Source organism: Typopeltis vanoorti, chromosome 9 (genome assembly GCF_054136105.1).
Source record: "Typopeltis vanoorti isolate ZY-2024b chromosome 9, IOZ_Tvanoo_1.0, whole genome shotgun sequence".
Classification (NCBI taxonomy): domain Eukaryota; kingdom Metazoa; phylum Arthropoda; class Arachnida; order Uropygi; family Thelyphonidae; genus Typopeltis; species Typopeltis vanoorti.
The window spans coordinates 84,963,197-84,980,428 of NC_143557.1; the positions used below are offsets into that span (position 1 = coordinate 84,963,197).

General features: G+C 34.6%; 1 protein-coding gene across 1 annotated transcript in view; it reads left to right on the top strand.

The window, feature by feature from the left end:
* vir (VIR_N domain-containing protein) overlaps positions 1 to 17,232 on the top strand; it is a 630,458-nt gene that overhangs the window by 522,434 nt on the left and 90,792 nt on the right. Inside the window, exon 33 of the mRNA XM_090397685.1 lies at positions 261 to 366. Within this exon, the coding sequence (XP_090253811.1) occupies positions 261 to 366 (106 nt within the window). The remainder of the gene's footprint in view (positions 1 to 260; positions 367 to 17,232) is intronic.

The following is a 17,232-nucleotide window of genomic DNA, read 5'->3' on the forward strand; positions in this document are numbered from 1 at the left end:
TGTTATGAACATGCTTTTCCCCATCATTTTATGGATATGAACTAATGAAAATACCTGTGAATTGCTGTTCTGTTGAATTAGTGATTACTAATATTATAAGGTATGTAATGTAGATTATTATATTCAGTACACTGTAGTAACATAAGAAATTGAATGTGTATTTACATCCATTCATGTTTTTTTTTTTTGCAATAAAAATAACTGCAGTTTTTTTATGGAAATGTAGGATTTATATGTATATATTACTGTAATGCTTGCAGGAATGTGCTAGTGATGAAGAAGCATTGGAAAGTTTACTTGAAAGTGTTTCAGGACTTATTCAGCTGCTTAATGAAGGTATTACAAAACAAGAGAAGATTGACAAAGGTATATGAAACTATCATTGACCAATATAAATATCATTCTGGTCTCATATTTTTCTATTTTTCATGAAATTGCTATATTTATCCCAGAAGTGTCTACATATGTTTAGCATATGTGTGCTTACCAAATTAAGCATTATACTCTCCCTTTGATTTCTTTTTTATGTGAATTCAGAAATGGTACTTTTCTCACTTTAAGACTTAATTAAGCAGGGTGATAGTCTCACACCAGGGAATGAAATTCATTTCCCACCTAAAGATACTCACAAACATTCGTGTCCACAGTGAAATTTAAACTCACAGTCTACTGGTGGAGAGCAAGCATACTCTCCACCTAACCAACCAGGCTAGCAATATATGATATTTTATCCCATATCTTCACTATTTACCTGCATATTTTGATAATTGTTTATACTCTTCTCATAATTTTTCTCTAAAGAATGATAAGAATACATGTATGACTTCATGCTTATTTTTTAGTTATTTTGAGTTCAAGCTTGCTGTGCTATGCTTAATGGGCTTAAAGCAGAAAAGGCTGACAGAATAAGTTAGAAAAATGAGAGCAGTCATTTTTTTTTTTTTTTTTGCAATGAAAATTTAAATTTCTACATAATTCACAATCATAATTACAAGTAAGAAAATAGATAAAATAAAAAGCAGTCATTTACATATACAAGTTAAAGCAATAATTTATTTTAAAACTAACAGTTTAATTCAGAAAAAAAATTTTAAATTTATATACATATACAAAATTTCAAAACAAAAGTTAACTGACATGTCTCTATTCTAGTTGTACTCAAATTTTCCCTTTAATCGATATCTTAGTTTGATTTTAATTCTTTGTTAAGTCAGTCAGCTAGAAATTCTTGTCAAAACCTTCTACCATAAATCCAGGATGATGATAAATTTATACTTTGACTCACAAATGGAAATAATATTATTATCCTGTCTGAAAATAAAAATGTTGCTTCATGTACAACTTGTCTTTTCCTATACTTGTGTGTGTTGTACTAACATAGAACTTATGCTCTATAATAAATTTAGTTTAATCCTTTATCCAACTGTAGGCAAACAAAGTTTGTGCCAAAAGTATCTTCAGGACTGAGGCAACTCGTGGTAAAGGTGGACTAAACTTTCATCACCTGTCTTAGTATCTCCCATAATGCAAAGCACATCCTTGTAGACATGTATAATACTATGCATTAAGGGAAGGGCCACTACCAAACTGATTTCGACCTTTATTGAGGTCTCGTCAGTGGGAGCCAGACCCAGAGGTGATGATGCAAAGGTGGAAGTAATGGAGAAGTCATATTTACCTATATGAGTTGCCAAAAGGTGTCTCAACTTATTATTAAATTACTGTGGATTAGAGAAAGATTTTGGAAGTTTTTTCCCACTTGTTTAGACTATAATAAATTTAGTTTAATCCTTTATCCATGTCATATATATATGATTTCTGCTGTCAAGAGGCATGATAGCATTGCAAAGATTATTTAATTAGCCCACAAACTTCTGGCCAAACATTTTTCCATATCCTGTGGGGCCTCCCCTTCCTTAAACAGTTTTTAAACCTCAACACACTGACATTCTTGAACAATGCCTTATCACTTCTGTAGAAACCTTTTTTAACAAAATCAATACAATAGAAAGAAAACTCAAAGTGATTCACAATCAGCACCTGGATGATAATGTAAGTGCCCATGAAAACACCATGCTCTGTAACTTTGTCATGAAGTGGTGCATGATTCATTAGAAGCAGAAAATATAATGTGGTTGTCTTCAATATCCCAGAAACTAATGCAGCATTAAAGGAGGACATTAACAGACTTGCTGAAATATGTAACTTCAATCACCAAAAAATACTCAGATGCCATCACTTTGGACCTGTGTGGTGAACATGTAAAGATAGTACAAACTTCCTGCACTTGGGTTAAAGTGACCTGCAACACACTGACAAGCAGATTCAAGCTCATAACTGCTCAATAGTAAATTCAATGGTACTTCATCTCTATCATGTATATGAGCATGTCTGGATGTTACCTTCACCCAGCTGGAACAAGGTTGATTACATCATCTCAAGGAAAAGTACCAAAGAGTAATGAACTTTGGACCATTAATTATAAGCAGGGATGTTGGTGCAAAAAAAAAAAAAGGGCTACTAACAGCCATCTTGTAAACCTTTTCCTAACAGAAACTCAAACTTTGTGCATATGTTCACAAATTCAAATTAGAATATACCACTTTTGACCTCCTTTGGCTGAAAGTCACTCTACCACATATATCAAATTCATCTACTGTTTCTTTTCTCGTTCCCCTAATGCCATCAACTATTCAAAACTCTGATTTTTCTCTCTCTAAATGTTGATTTTCTACTCTTCAACTTCCTAAGTTGAAGCATAGAAAATCAACATAAATTCAGAAATTTTAGTGTTCACAACACCAACTGGCTTTTCTCTTCCAACTACAGAGATCAGTACAGATGCTGAGACATTTGCTGCCACTAATGACCTTACAGAAATAGTTCACATGTCCAGTTAAATATCAGATAACCCTAACCACTTTCCAAATCTCATGCTTACTAGTGACCCTTTCTAAGTACACTGTCAATGTTACTTGCCCTTCAGTAATTCAGACTATAATCTAGTACTGATCTGGTTCTCTTGTTTCCTATGGAGCAACATGCACCCAGCCAATCCTCCCAGTGTGTTGTATGGCATTATGCCAAGTGATGTGATTTTCATAACTTCTATGCCTCATTTCCTTAGTTGGGTTGGGGGCACTGTTTCTAACTTTCTGACCCAAGCATGTGCCCTCGTAGGTATGGAAACATTTATTCTGATTTCACTCTACATTCTCAGCCCCTAACTAAGCCCTGGTTTTCCAGAAGGTGAGCCTAGGCTTCTCCTTTTGGAAAACCAGGTGAAGAATCAAGCATACCATAACTTTTCATCTAGAACTCTATCTTCCTTTACTTCCTATGCTAAGACACAGAATAGCTGGAAAAAATTATCAACTCATCCAAAACAGATTTTGAAAGAGCTGAAATGTAGGAAACTTACATCTTATTCAAATGCAGTCATGCCTTCTGGTCTTCTGCCAAAGTGTTCAACCTAATGTCCGTACATCAATACTTCCACCACTGTTACACTCAGATTGCTCTGTTGCATTATCACTCACAGAAAAAGCCAAGCTGCTGGTTTTTTACTTTACCTCTAATTCCTCTATTGTTGACCCTGGCAAATGCCCCTCCCCCAACCTTCCAAACACTCACCACACAATGCTCTCCTTAACCTTTTGCTAAAAAGAAATAATAAGAAGAATTTTATCAAAATTAGATACAAAGGAGTCTCCTGGTCATGATAGCATTTCTCCAATCACCCTAAAGGTATATGTGTGCTCCAGAGTTAACTCCCATTCTGTGTCTCCTTTTTATGCTTTCATATTCCACTGGTATCTATCCCACGGCATGAAAATTAACTCGCGTCTTATTCTCAAGAAGGGTAACAAACCTTTACAATCAACCTACCTCCCAGTTTCTCTTACCTCTGTTCTCTCTAAAATAATGGAAAAAACCATCAACATTTCAACTTCTACTCTATTGTGAGAGTACTCAACTAATAAATAATCACCAGTATGGATTCTGCAACTGTTACTCAGTGGGGAAAGAATCTGCTTACCTATGTCACTCATCTCTGGACAGACGCCATGGAAAAATTTGGCAAGTCTCAGGTCATTACTCTTGATATCTCCAAAGCTTTCAACAGAGTCTTGCACAAAGATCTATTACACAAGCTCCGATCATTTGGCCTGTCCTGTGACTTCTGCAACTAAATTGCCAACTTGCTGATTGAATGCACTAAATGTGATGGTTGAAGGTTCCTTATCCTCTAATTATACAACTAATTCTGGGGTTCCACAAGGCTCTATTTGCTTACCCACTCTGTCTTCCTTTTATACTGACTACTCCAGTTGACTACAAAACACAATACACAGTTTTGCTGATGATAGCACGCACGTGCGCGCACGCACACACACACATTTCATTCAACAAATCATGTGCTACTTTCAGTGCTAGCAAAAAATCAGTTCTGGCTTCTTCCATAAAAATAACCGTTTTTCTTGCAGTCTTACTCTTGACAACATTCATCACTACACAAGATGAGATCTCTCTTCTTGGGATTACCTTGTCATCAAATCACTCTTGACATAAAGCACATTATGGCTATTGCTTCCTTAGCATCCAGGGAAAAAAAAAAAATTAGGATTTCTCTTTTGCTCAAGGTGCTTCTTTAACTTCTGAACAGCTATTAAGCCTATACAAAATCCAAATCCATCCATCCATTGAATACTGTTCTCACATTTTGGACTGTGCCCTAAGAGCTCATCTCCCTAAAAATACTTGACTCAGTACAGAAGAGAACAATTAGAACTGCTGCTTGCATCTTCTGTAAATACTGATACAGCCTATGTCCATCTGAACTGGCATCAATTAAATCTGACTATTGGAAAGAAGAGTAGAACCTCACAGTTCATTTCACTTGGTACTATTATAGTGCCAAAGAAAAAGCATAAGCAGCTGAAGAAGGGCAGGTACATGCTTATGGTCTTAGTTACATAGAGAAGGGCTGATCCATATAATGGTGTTGGAATGTGAATTGGTTAAGAAAAGATTAAGCACTGAGAGAGGGAATTGATCATTGCCTATAGCAGTGCTTTCCAAACTTCTGGATGTCATGGCCCCCTTTAAAAAAATTAAAATATTTCACAGCCAACTCAAAAAAAAATCGTAATATGGACATATATTATTATATTTATTGTATTTATATTCATTACAATACATTCACAGCGAATATTGCAAAATTCAAATGCAAATATTACTTTTTTAGCATCTTACATACTCATTTGATATGGCACATTATCTCATATTTTATATAGATAGATAGATTTATTGTACATTTGCAGTACAAGCATATGAAACGTAAAGCAATAAGTAATAAAGAAAGAATGAAAAACATAAAACAAGTTTAATAAAAATTTAACATGATGGATGTGTTTCAATACTGCTACACCAATATCAAGTGAAATATTTGAAACTGCAATTCTTAGATTTCCGCTTTGAAATGAAACTTATATGATAAGCATATACTGTATTTACTAATATTCATTAAGCGCCGAAATATGCAGGAAGTAAAATTTGTGAAACTGCACCAATGTGTGATTTTTTTTCAATTAAAATATAAAAAATAACAAAAAAGAAATAATAAAAATTAAATACGTTTCTTTTAAGATAAAAAAAATCTACTTGTCTTAAAAGATTTAAAATTTTTTTCATTATTTCGCAGGCCCCCCTCAACAAAACCTACACCCCCAAGGGGCTGGCCCACAGTTTGGGAGGTGCTGGCCTATAGCAAATACTTCATGTCTTCTCTCTTGATAATTGTTATTAAAAAAGGGAAACCACTTTCAGTTATGGATATTGAAGTTATCAAGAAAGATTACCTGCAGTATTATTATTATTACTACGGGCAACTCCAAGGAGTCCTTAGACTCATCGAGGGAGGCCCTAAACATCATGTCCACACAACTATTCGACATTCTCACAGTATCTATCATACCTTGCCTTGAACTCATTCACTGTCATAGCACCCACAACAGACTCTGGCAGCTTATTCCACTCATTTACCACTTTAAAAGTAAAGAACCCAGCTCTAACACCCTTACTAACCACACTCTTGCCCAGCTTCCCTTGATGAGTCTAAGGACTCCTTGGAGTCGCCCATAGTAATAATAATAATACTGCAGATAATCTTTCTTGATTATGTTAAATTGTGAATGAAACTATGTTGTGTAATTTATTTTTTTCATTCACATTTAACATTACTTATTATATATTAATCATAATTTGTATAAGAATTATTTATTGTTCCTTAATTAAGGATTACTATTTAAATATTTATTCTAAACTTAACCTACTATTAATTTATTAAATAATAATATGTGTAGAAATTTATGATAACTGAAATATATATGTAAAGTAACGAAAAGTGTTATTATAAATAATTGTATACGTAATGAAAGAGCTGATTAAGTAGCTCAAATATTCTGTTTATTCTTATTTGTGAAAATTTAACGTTATGTAATCACTTATGTAAGAGTAGAGCATTGTATTACATTAGCGAAATGTTTGCGTTCATGCGTTGTCATGGAGATGCATGAAATAAACAAGCACGAGTCGAAGAGTGCATGACCTTGGAACCAGAAAGGAGAAAGGGAGGCAATAAGAATTTTTATTGAGAGAATAGGGAAGAGTTTGCGGAGCCTGAAGGAAAGTAGGATATAAGCAAGGAAGTGAAAGAAAATTGTAAATTCTTTAGGGCAGAAATTCAAGAGCATAGTGTTTAGAAGTAAGCAAGAAACGTAGTGAATCTTATACTCAGCTGCAAGTGAAATCAGCTGTTGTTATAGAGGAAAATTGATGTCGTAATCGGATAAATAAAGAACTGGACATTCAATTGGAAATTCTGATTAGTTCCAGTTAATTTAGGATTACGTCTTAATTCTATGTTGCCCTGAGAAGAATTATAATGAATTTAACTAGTTGCAGGAAAGTAAACAAGGAAGGATATCAGTACCTTATTGCTGTTTTGTTTAGAGTGGTGAAGCACGATTAACAGTAGTTCAGTTAAAGCATTGGAGAATTTTATTTAATGTGTTCTGCTAGCTTAAATAAGTTAATTCATAAGTGTGCTCGCAATAAATTGATGTATTGAAGATTGTATCTGGTAAGAGTAGTCATACATGTTTATTCTTTCTAACACTAACTATAGCGTATCTTAGAAGTTCAAGGTCCGAAATAAGATTGCTTGGAATATTGTCTACCTTGATTAGTGCCTGCTGTGAATTTAAACATTAAGTACTACTGATAGATGTGTATAAACTGATCAAATGAGAAGTTTTGTTTTATTAACTTGAGTTAAGAGAATTTATAATTTTGAAGCTGTGAATTGTATGTGAAAGTTTAGAACATTGAATTGGAATGAGTGACTTAGCAAGATGTATTAAGTTATTTGTATTGTTTCATTTAAAAGTAGAATTCATGTATTTGCTATATATCGTATATTAAATGTTTTATTTTGTTAATCTAAATATTGTGTTTGCCTGAACTCCCTTTTATTGCACCGTTCATAAAAAATTCGAATCTTGCGGGTGCCCCAAGTAGAATAATAATAAATGATTCGGCCTAATGAGAAGACTGCTAACTTAATTAAGAATTGATCCTACTATTTTATATAGACTAATCTAAAAATAGGCTGGCGCAGTATAATTATAAATTTCCCTACTTTCGGATCGGTGATCAATTCGCAATTAGTTATTAGATTGATAAGAGTGACTTGAACCAAGATGGCGAATTTAGAACATAACATGAAAATAGAACGTCACGACAATAACTTCAATATCCATAACTGAAAGTGGTTTCCCTTTTTTAATAACAATTATCAAGAGAGAAGATATGAAGTATTTGCTATAGGCCAGCGCCTCCCAAACTGTGGGCCACCACCAGTCCTGATCTCAAAAATATCCTCTGAATTAATCCTATAGAAATCCTTCAACAATTTGAATGTCTCAATGATATCTCTTTTCCTCTTATCAACCAATTTCTGCAACCAACAAATCTTCAACCTGTTCTCATAAGGTTCATTCCATAGACCTGCTATTATCTTGGTCACTTGCTTCTGGATCCTCTCAACCTCCTCCCCATCAAGAAGAAACCTAGGTGACCAAATCTGGGCACAGTAGTCGAGATGAGGTCTTAGTAAGGCTTGGTACAGGAACAATAACTTGCTTATCTCTGCTCGTCAAAGTATTCTTCAGCAACCAAGTGATTTGATGAGCTGATTTAACCACTTTTGCAATGTGCCCCCTAAACTTCATCTCCCTGTCCACCAACACTCCCAGGTCCCTTGCCTCATCAATCTCCTGGAGTACAGTTCCACCAATGTGGTATACTGCTGCTAATCTTTTCACCCCAAAATGCATAACCTTACATTTTGTCACATTAAATTGACATCCATTCTCCTCAGCCCAGACCTCCAATCTATCCAAATCATCCTGCAAGATTTTGACATCTTCTGCATTCACTACTGCCCTAACCCAACTTTGCATCATCATCATCAGTGAATAAATGAACTGTTCCTCTTAGATCCTTCCCTATTTCGTTAATGAACCAATTAAACAGCAGTGGCCCAAGAACAGAACCCTGTGGCATACCACTAGTCACAGGCCGTCTTTTGGACTCACTCCTGAATAAACTACTCTCTGATATCTCTCCATCAACCACCCTCCTATCCATCTCACCAACCCTTTATCCATTCCCATATGTTGCAGTTTATGGATTATAATTCCATGTGGTATCCTGTCAAAGGCCTTAGCCAGGTCTAGCAGTATCACTGTAAACCCATTACCCTTATCCAGTTTAGCCGTCACTGTGTTATAAAACTTGAGCAAGTTACTGAGGCATGATCTACCTTTCACAAAGCCATGCTGTCTCCCATACACTATCTCATTTTCATCAATCTATTCCTGTATTTTTCCCTTGACTACTTTCTCCAAGGCCTTGACAACGACTCCTGATATGCTGATCGGTCGGTAATTTTCAACAGTAGTCTTGGATCCTCCTTTATGCAGTGAAACTATTTTCCCCCCTCTTTCCACACCTTCGGGACTAAACCAGACCCGAGACTCAGATTAAACAAAATGGTCAAGGGCACTGATAATTCTTTAGCTGCTTCATGTAAGACCCTTGCCGGTATACCATCCAATCCCACAGATGTATTCACATTAAGGTTCTGTAATAGACTATTCACCTCCACTTCATTCACCACAGTTCCCATATAAACTAATGGTTCCTTCATTCTTTCAATGTCACCACCTGGATGATATACTCTTGCAAAGTGTTCACTCGGTAATTCTACTATATTGACTGATTCATTGACTTCCTTGCCATCGGCATTCCTTAAAATCATTCTGCCATGTACAGTTTTTCTTTTACTTGCAGCATATTGAAAGAACTGTTTGGTATTCTCTTTTGCTTGCATAGCTAGTTTCCTTTCATAATCCGCTTTTGCTTTTCTTACCACACTCGTTACCCTTCTGGCCTGCGCCAGAAGGGTAATCATCCTCAGGTTACAAATGAGTAATTGGCTGCAACAAATCAAAAAAGGGAATAAAGAAGTCAGTAATATTTTTGAATTTATTGCAGATGAATGCTGCAGAATGCAGCCAACAGAATTAAAAAAGAAAAAAAAAGGATGGTACATTTGCCAATGTATATCGTTGGTTATTGGATCACACAAATGCACAAGAAATTATGCTGTGTCTCTTGAAGGAATTATATAGAATCTAGTTCAGACAGTCAAGATTGACAGTAGGTGTAGTTGAAGATAACCCTGCTAAGCTGGTGAAGATGATATGGCCAGATTGTTGGCTGACTTAAGCCAACAATCTGAGCATAATTTCACATATGTTTACATGTGGCTAGTTGAAATGGATCTGGCCACAAGCACTTATGTGTGTGGCCAGATAAATTTTGACAGCTTGAGGCACTCAGAATTGTTTGAAAGTGGCTGTTCAAAATCAGGTTGGTCTTCAAGAGTAATGTTATTAACCTTGAACCTTTTTTGAATCATATAGTGACATTATCTTCAGTGTTCTGGCCAGACATAAAGGTATTCCTACCTTTATGTAGTACTGTCATATCCTGTACACCCCTTGAGGGTACATGGCAGGAATTTGATGATGATGAAATGTTTTTCCTGTAAAGAAAGTAAATTACATTTGATAAGAAATTACATTCTTATTTTCATCCTTATTTTATTGATTGCAAACAAACAAAAGTTGTATCTTTATTTAGACTACTTGTGTAGCCTAGTCATCTTTTGGGTATACAGATAAGGATGAAAAGAGGAATATATGCTATTGGCTGATGATGCAAAGAAAAGGTAGGGTTATCAGGAGTGCCTTCTGATATTCAGTACTTGCAGAATGATTTGAATGGCCTGGAATTGTGGGCATGTGAAAATGGCTGTCATTTCAATGTTAATAAATGTAAAGTTCATGTACTTTGATGTGATTAGATATCCAGTGCTGTATTATATCGGTGAGATTATGCTTGAAGAAACTGATGGGGCTAGGATCTTGGAGTTTCAGTAGACAGGATGTTGAAGTTCAAGGGTCATGTAACAAAAGTAAATACAACTCAGAGAATAATGGCAATGCTGAAACAAACCTTGACATATAAAGATAAGGAAGTCATTTTGCCTTTTTACAAGGCCTTGATAAGACCTCACTTGGACTATTGTGCAAAGGAGAGTGTCAAAAATGATATCAGGATTGTGCAATACGGATTATGAAGATTAGATTGAGAATTTGTAGGCTGCAGAATTTCAGCAGATGGAATTTTTAATTTTATGGAGGATGGGGGAAAGGATGCAAGGGCATCAATGGAAGTTGAGAATGAATGTTGTCAAGTAAGGGATTAGGGCTAGATTTCCTCTCATAGAGTATTGCATGATTGGAATGGATTGCATTGCTGTTGGATGTTGTGTGTGCAAGTAGTGTGAATGATTTTACAAACAGGTATGACAGCTGATTTGAATAGTATGGGCATTTCTTAATGATAATAATTGCATGTCAGGTTTGATTTGTTTTCATTCCCGCTGAATACGACTTGATACAAGAATTGCTAATGTTGAGTATTATAATATAGTGAAATGCAGGTGTTCTATTTCATATAGAATGAATCCTTTCCTTCATGCTTACATGGTGATCAGAATACATCAAGCAAATTATGGAAACAACTACCATGTTAGAGTAAAACTTTAGTTTAATATAAACCAAAATAAACGCTCAACATTTCGACCTTCACATTAAGGTCATTCATTATCTGGAGTATATGCATAATGCATGATCTTTCTCGTGCTTGTAAAATATCATGCATTATGGAAAAGATTTGTTACTCTTGACCAGCTTTGTCCTTTATTAAGGTCTCATTGGTACAAAAGTTCATTCTATATGAAATAGAACAACTGCATATCACAATACTCGAGACTAGCATTTGTTGCATCAAGTTGTATTTGGTGGAAAGAAAACAAATTAAACCTGACAAGTAATTATACTCCTCTTTTATGTTGTATATTATGGGGTCCTTTACATTGAAATGCAATGTAAAAGTCAATGCATCTGTTTACAAATACCCTAACCATGCAGATACATCATAATCAAATTCCTGATATGTATCATCAGGAGAAATACAGGATATTATTGATAGTCCCACATGAAAAAGTTACATCATTACTAACTTCCAATCAGTTTTCCCTCCAAATTAATCTGTTTTATTATCACTATTTGTCAAGACTTCAGCATTCTCAATCATATTTATGTATTCTACGGCACTTTTTTACTGTATTAATCCACCCACATCTTGTTATTCTTCTGGGTCTTTTTTTCCTGAGATTAGCTCCACTAACATGCTCCTGAATGCTAACTTGGCAAGTTTACTAATATCTTCATTTTTAATATGATACTGCCATTGGTGCTATCTGCTCACTTCCTTAATCTTTTCTTAGAACTGTAGTCTCCAGTGTTCAGTACTGTTTTAGGGTTTTGAATAATCTCTCTCTCTTATTCCATATTATTTATTCAGCTGACTTCCCACCATACCAGCTTTACTAATTCTATTTCGTATTTTAATTTGCCATCTACACTAAAAATTATGTCTAAATTGCTGAAATGTTTTATTTGTAGATTTTCCATTCAGATTATAGTGTTTTCAAGATTCTGCCTGTTTTCATTGTATCTGTCTTTTTACTGCCAGTTTGCATATCAAATTTATTACAACATTTATTCAGTTTAGTTGTAGAATCCCGTAGATTTGTACTGGATTTATTTAGAAGTATAACAACATCTCCAGGTTTAATACCACTTTCCTTCATAATGTGATCCATATACATAATGAATAACAGTGAGGATAATGTATACCCTTGTCTCACACCTGATTTAACATAAAACCATTTTCCTCTACTTATTTCAATTCTAACTGCCAACTTTCAAATCAAATAGAGACACTGCTTGTTTCAAGTGTCTGCCTGTTTTCATTGTATCTGTCTTTTTATTGCCAGTTTTCATACCAAATTTATTACAACAGTTATTCAGTTTAGTTGTAGAATCCTGTAGATTTGTACTGGATTTATTTAGAAGTATAACAGCACTTCCAGGTTTAATACCACTTTCCTTCATAATGTGATCCATATCTTCTTCTTATTATTGTGCTATCTTCTATCGAAGGTCAGCGACCATCTTGGCGAACAAACTGCGGTCTTGTGCTAATCTGAGCAGTTGTGCACTGCTCTTTCCTGTCCACGTCTTGATGTTGTCAAACCATGATATTCTTTTTCTTCCTCTAGTTCCTTTGCCATCAATTCTTCCTACCAAAATAGTTTGTAGAAGTTGGTATTTTCTGTTTCTCATGATGTGGCCAAGATATGATGTTTTTCATTTCTTGATTATTTGTACAAGATGTTTAGCTTTGCCAATGGATTTTAAGACCTCTTCATTGGTAATTTTTTCTGTCCATGATATCTTTAGCATTCTTCTGTATAGCCACATCTCAAAGGCTTCAATTTTCTTGATGGTTGTCGCTTTCAATGTCCATGTTTCAACTCCATAGAGCAGAATAGACCACGCGTAACATTTCAGCATTTGGCATCTGACTTCCATGTTTAGGTCTTTATTGCAGAATAGTGTTCTCATTTTCATGAGGGACTGCCGTGCAACTTCAATCCTTGTCTTTATATCTATTTCTGGATCCCACCGTTCATTAAGCCAACAACCAAGATATTTATGTCTTGACACTTGATCAATATTTTTCCCATTGAGTGTCAGTTTCATTGATGAGGCTGGATGTTTGCTGATGATCATGTATTTTGTCTTGTTGATGTTTATATTTATTCCCATTCTTTGGCTTTCTATGTATACTCTGTCAATGAGTTTTTGGAGATCCATAATGTTATCTGCAATTAGCACGGTGTCATCTGCATATCGTAGGTTGTTAACAATCTTTCCATTTATTGTGATTCCCTCTGGACATTCTTCCAATGCTTTTTTAAAGATTACCTCTGCATATATGTTGAACAGGAGTGGTGAGAGCACACATCCTTGTCTCACTCCTCTTTTGATGTTAATATCACTGGTGGTAATGTTGTCTAATTGAACGGTAGCTGACTGATTCCAATACAGATTTGTTATTAGTCTTATGTCTTGTTCGTCTAGCCTTGTTTGTTGAAGGACTTCTATTAAGTTAGTGTGTCTGACTTTGTCGAATGCTTTTTCAAAATCTATGAAACACATAAAGACAGATTTCTGTTTTTCTATGCATTTTTGTATCAATATTTGGGTACAGAAAAGGGCCTCTCTAGTACCCAAACCATTCCGAAAGCCGAATTGTGTTTCACTTAGTTTCTTCACTTTTTCTATAAATGCGATTCTGAATTACTTTCAAAAATATTTTTAATGTTTGGCTCATTAGACTAATAAGTTGGAAGTCACCACAGGAATTCGCTTTGGGTTTCTTTGGGATAGTGATAAATGTAGATTTGAGCCAATCTGATGGAAATTCATCACTTTCATATATTTCATTAAATAGTTTTTCAAGAAGTTTGATGTTATCTGGTTCTATTAATTTTAAAAATTCTGTTTGCACACCATCTGGTCCACTGGCTTTTCCTGTTTTACTTGTTCGTATAGCATTCTCTATTTCGCATTTCATGATTGCTGGTCCTTGAATGTTATCTTTTATATTTATAGGCTTCTGTCTAGTATCATTGAAAAGTTCTGTTACATATTTTATCCAAATCTGTGCTTTATTCTCTTCTTCTAGAACTATTTTTCCATTTTCGTCTCTTAGAGACACTATTTGCTTTTTCCTCAGTTTTCCGGAAATTTCGTTGATTTTCTTATACAGATTGAAATTATCATGTTTCTTCTGAAGCAGTTCAATTTCAGTACATAAATTTTTCATCCAATTTTCCTTGGCTTCTTTTATTTTTTTCTTGATGATGTTATGTGTTTCTGTATACCTGGCTAGGTCTTTGTTTTTGTACATTCTTCTTGTATCAATAAGAGAAAGCATCTCATCTATCATCCATTCCTGTTGTTTTATATTATTCACATAACCTACTTCTTCAATACTTGTTGTTACGATGGCATTCTTTAAGCTATTCCAAAGAGATTCCACACTTTTATTTTCTTCTATGTTAATCTGTTGTAATCGCAGGTTAAGCTGTGTCTTGGTACTTTTATTTATGTTTGGGTCTTTCAGTTTTTCTACATCAATTTTCTTTTTCTTCTTTTGTGATTTTTTAGCTGATTTTAATCTAAGACGTACTTCTGCAACTATGGGATCATGGTCTAATGAGATATCTGCTCCAGGATAAGTCTTTGCACTCTTTATACTACTGTGGAATCTTTTATTTATCAGTATATAATCAATTTGATTTCGGACAATGTTATGTTGGTTATCTTGAGGCGATTTCCAAGTGTACAGTCTTCTGGGTGGAAGTTTAAACCAGGTATTTGCTATTGTTAGATCTTCTTCCTGACAGAACTGGACTAGGCGATCTCCTCTGTCATTTCTGGTGCGTAACCGTGTTCGCCAACAATTTCTCCATCACCCCCTCTTCCTATACGTAATGAATGAAGTGGGGATAATGGATACCCTTGTCTCACGCCTGATTTAACATAAAACTATTTTCCTGTACTTCCTTGAATCCCGACTGCCAACTTTCAACTCAAATAGAGATTTGTTGCTTGATATAATGTCTTCTCATTTACATCATATAACTGTTGTATTTTGAAGATCTTTCCTCTGGGCATCTTGCATATATCTTTGCTTAATCTACACTACTTAAATACAGATCCTTGTTATATTCCCATGACGTCTCAAATATTTGTCTTAAAGTGAAAATGATCCTGACAACTCTTCTGTTTGAACTGAAACCACAATTTTTCTTAGCCATTTCTGAAGAATACTTGCATAAATCTTACCAGGAACACTCAATAGGATAATTCCTCTGTAATTCATATGTTCAGTTTTATTTCCCTTTTTATGAGAGCTCTACTCCAATCACCTGGAATTCGCCCTTCTGACCAGGCCTTCTGAATTATGTACTGCAGCCACTATAAAACTTATACCTCCATATTTGAGTATTTTTGGTTGATTATCATCTAATCCAGCTGTCTTTTCTCATTTCAGGTTTTTGATGGCTTTTTCTATGCCTGCTTTTAGTACTATGTGTTCCATTCTTGATTGCATTCCTATTGAGTGTTTTCTACCAAGATGCTGACACTGCTTGTTTCACTTAACAATCCTTTAAAGTAATTATTCCAGATATCTAGAATATCTTCAGTTTTCATGTCACATTTATCATCTCTCATTCCTTCATTTCTAACTACTTTCAATCGCATCAAGAATATTTTTGCTAATTTCCTGATATTTATTTTCTATGTTCTTAACAAAGTCTTTCCATGACTTTTGTTTATCTAGTTTACATTGCTTCATTTTCTTACTTTTTTCTTTGTATTCTCAAAAAATTGAGGTTGATTTAGTTGTCAGGAACTTTTAATATGGTTTCTTCTTTTCCCTGACTGTGTCTTTAATTTCCTGAGTCCACCACGAAGTTCTGATTTTTCTCTCCTTGCAGACATCCTTACAACTGAATCTCCAAGGTTTGGTTCTAGGTTTTCAAACTCAGATTTATTTTTTTTCTTGAATGGTGTTTGTGTATTTTTGCCTACAGTTTGTTTCCGAAAGCTGCTGAACTTTGATTCCTTTAAACAATTTTTTATACACTCTTCTTTTCAATGTGAAATTCAGTTTTATTCTGCTCAAAGCTAAATGATGATGATGATTTCCCATTTGAAATTATCCATATACTCTAATGTCCTGAACCAGTGGGAAAACTTTAAGCAATAACACAGCCAAATAGACTTTCTTATTTCTTGCAGCTTCTCTCCATGTGAATTTGCAGACATTTTTATTTTGGAATGTGGTGTTAATGATAACTAGTCCCTGTCTGGAACAGAAATCCAGCAAGTGCTTATCATTATTAGCTTTGTTGTTTTCTCCAAATTTTCTCAAACCATTTCTATATGCTTGGTAATGATTCCCTACCTTTGTATTTAGATCTCCAACAAAGACCAACTTTTTCATTGTCAGCTGCCTTCTATAATTACTTCAAAAATTCGTTCATTTCTTCTTCAGTAGAGCAAATTTTCTGTAGGACCATAGGCGCATATAAGAAGTCTCATTGTCCCGTTATCCATTGTGATATTTGCCCACATGATACTGATGTGGGAAAATATCATCCTACTTGATACTGATTGCCATTCAAGAAGATTATCCTCCTCACATTTAGTGTTGAATACTATAGTTACTACTTCTTGTCCCTGATTATTATTGCTTAATGTAACATTTTATATTTGTTGCGTAGAAAGACCTCAATTGCTTTTGTGTTCTTTGTTTCAGTAACACCTATTATTAATCAACACATGCCATGAGAAGAGCCTAGATCTCGTGTGCTTTCCTGACCATACCATGAAGATAATTTGCATGAAACTTTAGCTTTCTCAAATTTGGGTAAAATAAAGATGCAATCAAGAATATAATTTCTTGGCAAGTTAACTTCTGAATACTTGCCAGTAATATTATTATCTGAATATTTGCCAGTAATAATAGTATTAATAATACTATTATTAATACTATTAATAATAGTATTATTTGCTATGAGACAAACCTATACTTCATTTGCTTCTTTGA